General features: G+C 33.1%; 2 protein-coding genes across 2 annotated transcripts; both read right to left on the bottom strand.

Annotated features, from left to right (window-relative positions):
• Positions 1 to 1406, bottom strand: LOC107429450 (LOB domain-containing protein 42). Its single transcript, XM_016040135.4, has 2 exons — positions 1085 to 1406; positions 1 to 975 (listed from the first exon to the last, which is right to left on the bottom strand). The coding sequence occupies exons 1-2, from the start codon at positions 1272 to 1274 to the stop codon at positions 407 to 409; spliced, it is 759 nt and encodes a 252-aa protein (XP_015895621.2). The 5' UTR covers positions 1275 to 1406; the 3' UTR covers positions 1 to 406.
• Positions 1407 to 6592: 5186 nt separating this feature from the next.
• On the bottom strand, positions 6593 to 6871 carry LOC107429437 (CLAVATA3/ESR (CLE)-related protein 27). The gene has a single exon (XM_016040121.1). The coding sequence runs from the start codon at positions 6869 to 6871 to the stop codon at positions 6593 to 6595; it is 279 nt and encodes a 92-aa protein (XP_015895607.1).
• Between the last annotated feature and the right edge of the window lie 3518 nt (positions 6872 to 10389).

Here is a 10389-nt window from a genome sequence, read left to right as displayed (position 1 = left end):
TTTTTAATTTTTTTTGGTGAAGATCAGATACAACGAGTTTGATACAATTATTTATTTGTATCAAAAACCTTATCAAGCGCCTGTATGTCCTAAAATTCAACAAATAATTACATCTTGGCCGTACATATGTCTTATCTTATCTCACCAACTTATACGTTTAGCCTTAAATTTTCATCAAAATTAAATTACGGAAACCAAAAACGGAACAACTCTAAAAAGATCTAAAAACTAAGCTAAGCTAATTCTGAGCCGCCAAAACTGTTTCTTTCTGTATCACCCAAATCGCATTGGAGGACACGTGTCCTGGTCCCTCCATCTCGACCTTTTCACCTGTTTAGTCCCAGTCTTCCCAGAATATTTTTTTTTTTTCTTTTTCATCTTTTCATTGCAGTTTTAATTTTGAGGCTCAAGCGAGCCCAAGAGTCAGCTCCAGCCGAACCTCTCCATCACCGGCTTGACTACCAAGATTGGGAGCCGAGTCTTGCTGAGCGGCTCGCCGCACAGACGAAGCCTCCACCGTTTCAACGGAAAACATGCTTTCCTCTTCTCCGCTATTCCCATTCGCCAACGAGTCATGACCAGTCAACCCACTGAACTCGTCCACTCCGATTCGGGTCAATCCGGGTGTTAAAAACCCATCCGAATCCACCGAATTTGACCCGGCTGCCAACCCAAACTGCGTTTTGGGTCTGCTCACGGTTCTCTTGAACCTGCTACGGTTATTAACCTGGTTAAGATTGTGATCGGAAGCAGCCCAGCTCGGTTCCCTCGCCACGTGGCGTATATCGCAGGCATTGAGAGAAAGGCTGCGGTTCGATGCAGTCGAGTCGGTTCCGTCAATCGGCGATCCGGCGAGCACAGCATCGACGGCGGCCTGACATTTGGTCCAGTTACCGGACCAGAGCAACCCGACGGATCCATTAATCGGGTTCACGATCCGGCCACAAGCCTCATATAACAGCGATTTGAATATAGCTATACAATTCAACAAAAAAAGAAAAACAAAAGGTAATTAAACTAAAAACGATTTTAGCAAAAAGAAAAAATAAAAAAAAATCAACGAAGGTTATCACGGAGGGGTTACCGGGACGGAGATGTTGAGGACCGGCATTGATGAGGTTGAGAAGACCGGCACGGCCATAGAATTTGGCGAGGAAGAGAGTGGCGTGGGCTTGAGAATCAGGGGATTTGATCCACTGAAGGCAAGGTCTGATAGAGCAGCCATTACTGCAACCCTTGCGAAGAACCCTGCAGCCATTGCAGCTCATCCTCATACCTAAATGGCGGTGAGAATGAAAACAGTGAATTTTTTGTACGGAAAGGAGTAAATGTGTTTTTTCTTTTTTTTTGGTACGGAGCTTGTCGAGCAACAGAAGTAAATGGACGTAGCATTTATTTATGAAGAGGGGTGGTGGAGGGGTAGTTTAGGGAATTTGCTTTAGCACGGTGGCTTTTTGTTTTTTGTTTTTTTTTTTTGTTAAAAAAAAAAAAGAAGATGAGGATTGTAAGAGAAAGCCTGAAAACCAGGGGTCGACATTTTCGGCTTTTTCTCGTTTAGGCAACAAGAGTTACTGCAAATGGCACCTGATTCCTTTTTGAAATTTTTGTTTTTAATGTTTTAGAATTACCCCGCATGCAGAAGAAAATTACGGATCTACCAACCTTTGAAAATTTTTATTAATTTATGGTGGCTTCGTATTGCAGCAAATACTTTACCTTTACCATCTTAGATTTCTTTCTCTGTATGCAAGCAAAAACTTCTTTTATATAATATTGTATATGGAATGATGTGGTGTTACAGACATCTCATAATTAAATATTCAAAAATCATATTATAAATTATGAGAGCAAGTACATGTTTTATTTCAATTTCGTACATTACTATAAAATTATTCAATCTATGTATCCTGTCCCATTTAATATTTTTTACGTCCCCAATTAATATGGGTTATAAATTCATAAGGAGAGACCAACCACTGCAGTGGCCATATTGAAATTTATGGATAATACCGAAGCCAAATTTGTTTTAGCAAATCGGAGTAGAGAATGGAAGAGGTATGGTGGACTGGTGGAGGTCATGCAAGGTGACTGAAAATGGAAACATGACACGTCAAAAGGGTATTGATCAAGCACGTGAGAGGCACGCGCAATCCTGTTTTATTAAAACCGGGTTCGCTTTGCGGGTTCGCCGCGTCTGGTGAAGACTTGAGTGAACTTCGGAAAACTCCTGGTATTTGGGAGTTCGTACAAGTATTGAAAACCACTTTTTTTTTTTTTTTTTTTAATGCTTTTGTGGGCTTAATGGGCTGGACTCGGATACTGTGGGCGCCCAGCAGTTGCGCCGGTGGTTTTTGCATTAATGTAAACCATATTGGATTGGAGTGTACACACTAGTCTCAGCAGTCAGGAATGGGATTTCGTTTCCTTGTTTGGTATCTCTTAAATGTGTTTTTGTATCGGTGTTTATTTTGGCTTTTCAAAAAGTGGTATAAAAATGTTGTGTTTTGGAGTGAATAAGGTTTCGTGTTTAATACGTTGATTAATTATCATAAAGAATTAGGGAAATTGGTGTGGAAATAAATTGATGATAGTGCGTTGTCCAGCACTACTACCAACTTTGTTGGGACCAAATTGAATCAGTTTTGATGAACATAATCTAAAACATCTTATTTATTTATTTATTTATTTCCTCTTTGTTTTGTTCTCATGGAACTATAACAACGTGCCAAGCCTCGAGCCTTCATGGGCCTGGGCTTATCAGTTTGACTGTATCGGGATTTGAGCTGTTTATCTGCCATTCCATGTGGGCCAACCCATTACTGTACTTATTGGGTTAGGGGCCTTTACAATCCAGTCCAAGATTGCTCCTCAAGCTTCGAATATGTAAGTGCAACAAAGATAATTTCAAGTTTTTATTTATTTATTTTTTTAATTTTCATTTTGCTGAAGATCGATGAGAAGTATTCTCAAGTATGAACAAACTAAATTATATAGAAGTTCAATGAACGATGAAAGTTTACAGAAAAAGAAAATGCAGTATGATATCTGAAAAGGCCAATTTAGTTTAAGTTCTACTTAGAACTTCCAAAGAAAGAATGGTATCATCCAAACGTGCAAACTCTGGTGGCATATAATGCATTACTACTACATGAAAGAAAATATATGTTAAGCAGCAATATTTGATATTTATAACAAAACTTCACCATAAAATGGTGTATAAGTTCCTAAAATAATACCTAATTAATTTTAATTAGGTTGAGGTCCAAGCCGAATCCATGAATCATTACTCGTACAGCAGGGGCAGGTGAAGCCTTGTGCTGGCCCATCTACCGACCCATGTGCAATTGATATATGTTTATATATATATATATAGCCAAATATATAGGACCAAACTTTGGAGAAGGGTCGCTGGTTCCTGAACGGAGGATCTTCCCTAGCTACTCTTTCATTCCTAATTCAACTAATTAATCAGTACTGGCAAATCAGTTATAAAGAACTATATAATTCACTTTCTTTCCTAACTCAACTAATTTATCAACATTGGCAAACCAGTTACACAAAACTATCTTCACAGAAACAATCTAGTAACAAAGTTACTGTTTACTTTCTAAATTAAAATTATATCATAATCGAAGTAACAAAGTTACTGTTTACTTTCTAAATTAAAATTATATCATAATCGAAGTCTCATTTATATGGGAGTTCTATTTGAAAAAATGACATAAACATTATTATAGATTTGAGGAAGATGATGAGGGATTATGTTTTATGTTACCATTTACATTCTTATAATTTGTATATATGTATTATATACATTTTAATAATAAAAAAATGCATCTAGTGTTAAACTTTAATAACCAAGAAAACACAAAAAAATATGGGATGATGCAAATCATGATTGAATTGGGGAACAGAGACATGGGCAAGGATGGGAAATTCGTCTTATTAGAAATCCTAATTATGGTTCAATTTATAATATATAGCAAAATGTATTATGTTTAATAGAAAGGAAATCAACCAATTGGGATTATAATAAGGAAATGGCAGAGTGAGATTCTAAAGAAGTTACCAATGAAAAATTTAATAAATTTGAATGGTCAGAGGTTTTGATAATTTCACCCTATTTGAATTTTAGCTTTTAGGAATTCTTCCAATGGAAACAAAGAGTGGTTAGGAAAGGGAAAAAGAGTAAATTAAAAAAAAAAAGAAAAAAAAAAAAACTACTAGTAGGCCAGTAATGCATCGATGAGCTAAATTGTCTTCCTGAATGAATGATGAGGAGGAGGGAGTCAATTTGATTCCACATCCAAAATACAAGCAGACAAAAACAACAAAGGGTTAAGAATCACTTGCAGCTTTTTTTAACTTCTTCTTCGCCGCATAATACGTGGCGCTTTCCCACATCGGTTTCTCTGCATTTCCCTCTCACCCTCTCATAAACACACAAAATACCAGAATACGAGACTCTGTTTCTTCATTTTTTTTCTTTTTTCTTTTTTTTTTTGGTAAAATATATTTCATGCAAACAACAAAAAAAGCATTGTAAAATGGAAGAAAATCGAAAAGAAAAAATATATATTAAAATAAAAATAATAAAACACCCCATAAAATAGTACAGAGAGACAGACAAATAAAAAAAATCCTCGATCTTTTTTTTCTCTGTGTGTGTACTTGGTGTGGTTGTAATTAAGGTAATTTTTGTCTTCTTGCAATCCTTCTACAAAAAGAGACAAATACTTTACCAGAAACTCACGACCTATATATTATTGTGTACAAAGTCATTAATTTTTTGTAATAATTGATACGCTAGTTTACAAACACTAAAGTCCATCTACCATTGATTCATTTACCAAAGGAAAAATATGTACCACTAATCCAACTATACGTACTATTACCCTTGTAACTGTTCATTAGTATGTCTGTGGTTAACCTATCAAAGAGATGTTCAAGGAGGACACAAAAACTATCAATTGGAGTCACTGATTTACCAACCATGCTCAATGACATAATTTTTTATTACTTTTGAAATCGGTGGAGGTGTATATATATACATGTATATATAGTACACATTTAATCTTACTTGAAAAGTTCTCTTTCTATGCATCGAGAACCTTGTTGGACATGAAATTCAGTAAATTAGATTTTGTTCGGCAACACATTTATTTTTTCTATTTGATTGTGATAATATGCTTACTTCATATATTTGTTATTTGTAATTGTTAGTGAAAAAAAAAAATCAAATGGTTTTTAAATTTGCTATAAATGTTTTTTTAGTCTTAAATTTATAATTAATTAAGATATCTAACAAACTTTAACTAAAACTAATCTTTATTTGAGGGAAGGATACAAACAACGCAAAACTAAATAGAAAAAAATTAAACCCCAAAAACTAAAAATCAAAATGTTCCTAACCCCATGGATAGCCTTGTTGTGCTGTTTGACGTAACCAAATGCACTACCTAATGTTTGTGATGGATAATATGTTTCTTTTTACTATTCTCCAATTTTCCAAAATCTATCAAGCTTTATTCTTAGCTACCACGTATAATACACACATTAAAGATGAGAGACTGAATATGTTAAGCCTCTGAAAAAGTTCACAAAGAAAACAGAATATAGATACTACTTTCTTTTGACAAGAGAGAAGCCCCACTTGTTGGATTTCTTAGGAATAAACTGTTCCATTGACGAGAGTCAACGCGTATGACAAATGGAAACAAGTCAATCAATCAAACGGTTTTAGAAGGGTTGATCAGTGTTAATAATCTTCTGCCACATGAAAATAAAAATCTAAGTGAGGTGCTTTATTAAGATATGTTAAAAAGTTTTTGGATAAAGAGAGGAAGATCAAGATTTTTCTAGTTAAGGAAATGTGGGGAACAAGCTGTCATATAACAAAAAGGCAAATACCAACCCAAATACGCTAAAGCCAAACACATCACAAACACTAGTCTCTTATTTGAATGAATATTAACCAAAAACAAATGTAGATTGGGCATTAAAATAAGGCAGAAGATTACCGATAATCCTTTGGAGATTAGCGAAACCATTCACCGAAAGAGGTTTGGTTTTTTCATTAAGAGTTGAATAAACAAACTAAATATTTTCCCAAAAGGTGGAAAAAGATCTTTGTATCGTTGGCAGTGGAATGGCAAAGAATCTCTGTTCTATTAATTACATTTCTGCCACTTCCCTCATTTTCTTTTTTCTCAAAAGAAAAGGCTTTGGGACCAAAAAAAGGATCTTCAAAGTAGTACATACAGAGATTCTAAAACCAGTACAATAGCGTTTCACTGTAAGAAAACCCAAATTCTATCAACTCCTATACAAAAATTTTAAATAAAAAAAGGAAAAAAAAAAAAAAACATGATCAGCATCATCGTCCATTTTCTGGATCCTCTCCCATTTCTAAAAAACAAAGATTATAGAATACCAAAATACCCCCGGTTTTCTCACTTTCAATTACAAAAACCCATAAAAATAGCGAAATACTATAAGAAAAACGTGGGTATTTTGGTTATGAAATTCATCAAAATCTCCCCTAAAAAAACAATAAAATAAAATAAAAATAATGAAGAAGAACAATTTTTTACTAGTTATGGAGAGGATCTGGGCAACTGGGTACTTTCCGTTTGCTTTCTTCGAATCCTTTTACAGCAGTTGAACTGAAATTTAGATCTCTGCCACCGAAAAACTGATTGAAGAGCTCCTCTTTGCTCTTCTTTCCCTTCACTACTACCATATCACTTCCCGGAAACGACCTCACTGCTCCAACTTTACAGTCATGGCAGACCCAAATCTGTATCACCGGAACGACAAGTAGCAAAACCATATAGCAATAAAACACCCTTCTATCGCCGACGAACGACATTACCAGAAAACCCACATAAAAAAAATAAAAAAAATCTTGTTTTTTGAAGTGACTAAGCAAACTCTGTTTTCTTTCTTTTTCTTAAAGAATTTAGCTTTCGTTTGCCGGTGTTTGACAAATATTAAAAAGCTTTGATTTTTATGCTTTTTTTTTTTTTTTTTTTGGTTCCACTCTTTTTTCCCTCACTCCAAGTCTAAGCTATGACTCAGGAACAACGAATTGACGGCTATTATGGGTATAGAAAAAGAGAGAGAAAGGAAGAGAGAAGAGAGTGTGTCTGAGAAGGAAGAGCCTCTCATGCTCCACCACTCTGGCCCACGTGATGAGAAAATACTAGCAGTCTTTCTCTATATCTAAAATGGTCACACTCTAATTTCATTATTATATAAAAAAAAAAATTATAAGGTTTTGACTAGGAATTTTTCAGTATTAAGGTTATTTTATTTAAAGACAGTTTTTTTTTTTTTTTTTATTAAAGTTACCGAACTGCCATTAATTACGAAGTATTTACGAAATGATTACGTTTTAAATCTGTTCATGTCGGTGAGACCAAGCAAGAGTCAAAACTCTATTAATTAAAGAGTTGGAAGAAAATTAAAAAAATAAAAAAAAGACTCGGGGGAATAAGTTAGTGCTCACGCGCCACCTAGGCAAGCGTGTGGGGGAGGGGTAATGGGAAAGGTATGAAGAAGCGCATATGAACCCGGAGGCTGGCAAAGCACGCTACGGACCGAGAGGTGATGGTGTTTGTTATGGTGGTCTTAAAACCACGCGCCTAGGGAAGGTGAGGGTGGGTGGGGAAATGTCACTCGCGGCGAAGAAAAATTGCATGAGAGGGAGACATGGGGGATATACAACGAGGAGGATTGGCCGGGAATCCCGCCACGGTGTTGGACAACCTCCTCCTTTTGTGTTGACGTACGTAACAAGGAAACGTGTTTCAACAGCCTCCGTACGATTGATCTTGGGCTTTCTTATTTATTGTTAATTATTATTTTTCAATTTTGATGCAATCTTGTGAGTGAGTGAGAGTGAGTTCATAACCCCAACTATTTATTTTATTATAAAAAAAACCCAACTATTTATTTTTATTTTTATTTTTAAAAAAATAAAAGTTAGATATCTTTTTGGATGCCTTGATTTTAAGTGAGATTTCTTCGGGTGATTAAAGTTTCGAAAAATGCTTTCCTTTTACAAGTCAAAAAAAAAAAAAATTATATATATATATATAGAGTTAAATTCAATTTGTGTAAATAATGTGATATTTGTCCTTTTTGAAAATGGATTAGGATTTTATATTTGTTTTTATTATATATTTATTTTCTAAGTTTTGTTATTTGGTATTAATTTATACATTAAATTTTAATTTGGTGTATCTAATTTTATTATTATTAAAAAAAATTATATATATATATATAGAGTTAAATTCAATTTGTGTAAATAATGTGATATTTGTCCTTTTTGAAAATGGATTAGGATTTTATATTTGTTTTTATTATATATTTATTTTCTTTGTTATTTGTTATTAATTTATACATTAAATTTTAATTTGGTGTATCTAATTTTATTATTATTTATATTAAATTTTTAAAAATAAATATTTCAATGATAATTATTTAAATTGTCATTTTAATGTATGTTTCAATGATTATAAATAATATTTTTAGTTATTTTTACAACTTGAAACATATTTCTAAAGTATGCTCAAATCGAATTTAATGATATATATTTTTTTTCATATCAGATTAACAATCTACAATTGAGATTAAGATTGAATATTGGGCATAAACAATGATGGAGAAAAACAAGCAGAAGTTTTTAATTTCTTCAAAATTTACCTCTTCCAAATTATAACTTAAAGTTCTCATACTCTAATGATTCAAAAAAAAAAAAAAATAGTATGAAATTCTTGCATTCATATTAACAAATAGGCTATTTACTTTGCATATATAGTACATTTTAATTAGGTGGTAACTGAAAGCATAAAAGTTTTGATTAGATTCGATTAACAAACCAAGAGAGAGATTTGATAAAGATTTTGATTAGAATGTTAGGGTATTAAATTCATGGGGCGGAATGAACTGGCAACATTTTTGTTGTGGGGTATGAGATTTATTAATGATGAATAGGTGATTTAGGTATGACTTTTATATGGGGGGGTTGGTATTAGCTGGGAATATCTTTCGGTTATAAATCCTATTGCTTTCCATGTCTTTGTCATTGTCCAACATGTTCATGTCACCCTTCAATAAATATTCATTAACTACTTGAAATCTTTAGCATATGTCATTCTCTTCCTCTGGCTGCATTCTCTTAAGGATTATATTATATATAATCATAGGGGATTTTGAAGCCCTTTTGTAATAACGTCAAGCATTTGAATACATGACATTGAAAGCATGTAAGAAATCATTAGTTTTTATTTAATAAACATATGCACGCATTATTCTTCATTTCATAGTTCTCTTGAAGGATGAAAAATGTTTTCCCTTATATGCAACAACTTAACTATATGAATGATTCACCAAAAATTTAACCATATAATTGGCCGGTGAGGTAAAAAAAAGAAAATTATGGGTTGCTATCCAACGTGCATGTACATTATAACAAAAATATTAAAAATATATAGAGAATCCAAGAAATAAGAAAAAGACAGACAACTAGCTATCTATAGACAGATTGCTTAACCACCAAATTAACTCATGCTGACATGTGTTAATTATTAATCCAAACTCTCACTCAACAATAATTTTGACATTATATCAAAAGCATAATTTCAGATGGTTGAAATTTTGAAAATTGAAAATGAAGAGATCGAACGAATAAAACAAAGAGAAACAACCTCGAAGATTTGGAAAATGTCTCTTTCGAGAATGTCTTTATTAATTTTTACTCCAAAATAGTATTTTTTTTGGGATGATGTAAATAATTACACAATTAAAAAAAAGAAAAAGAAAATAATGTTAAAATTAGTGTGGTCTGGAGAATTGAAGGAGGGCTAGGACTGATTCAAGGAATTGTCATTTCCGTGTAAATATATCTGAGGAGACTTAGCAAGAACAATAAATTCCAATGTTAATATATGGGGTACGGTAAATATTACCACATATTTGTCCTGTGCACTCTCCTGCCTTGCTCAAGTTTTTGCCAAAATAAGCATTTTACTGCCCCAAGAATCACCTTCTCCTTGATTTAATTCCATTAAACAAAAATGAAAAATGTTTCTTTTTCATTTAAAAATACAAAAATTATAGTAGTAAAAAGAGTGACCAACCAAACCAATCCGACCATACCAGCGTGTGACAACCACGCGCAGTTATATGAAAATGAATGATCACAAACTTTTTTTTTTTTTTTTTTCCTGAAAAAAATAAAAATTTCTTATCAGAGTTTGAACTGTGTGTGCAAAGCGTGTATAAAAAAAAGTGGGTTTTGTTTTGGTTTGTGTCTGAGAAAAAAAATAATAATAATATCAATAGAAAAGGCACCTAAATAAAACTGAGAGTCTTGAGAAGGAA

Source organism: Ziziphus jujuba, chromosome 12 (genome assembly GCF_031755915.1).
Source record: "Ziziphus jujuba cultivar Dongzao chromosome 12, ASM3175591v1".
In the NCBI taxonomy this organism is placed as follows: Eukaryota; Viridiplantae; Streptophyta; class Magnoliopsida; order Rosales; family Rhamnaceae; genus Ziziphus; species Ziziphus jujuba.
This window is presented reverse-complemented; position numbering and strand designations above follow the sequence as displayed.

What these genes read in the sequence shown, in the direction of transcription:
- LOC107429450 (XM_016040135.4), bottom strand. Translation starts at nt 1,274, where the DNA reads ATGAGGATGAGCTGCAATGGCTGCAGGGTTCTTCGCAAGGGTTGCAGT. An exon ending in TCCTCAACATCTCCGTCCCG is followed by an intron (nt 976 to 1,084) that starts GTAACCCCTCCG and finishes TGAATTGTATAG; the next exon opens with CTATATTCAAATCGCTGTTA.
- LOC107429437 (XM_016040121.1), bottom strand. Translation starts at nt 6,871, where the DNA reads ATGTCGTTCGTCGGCGATAGAAGGGTGTTTTATTGCTATATGGTTTTG.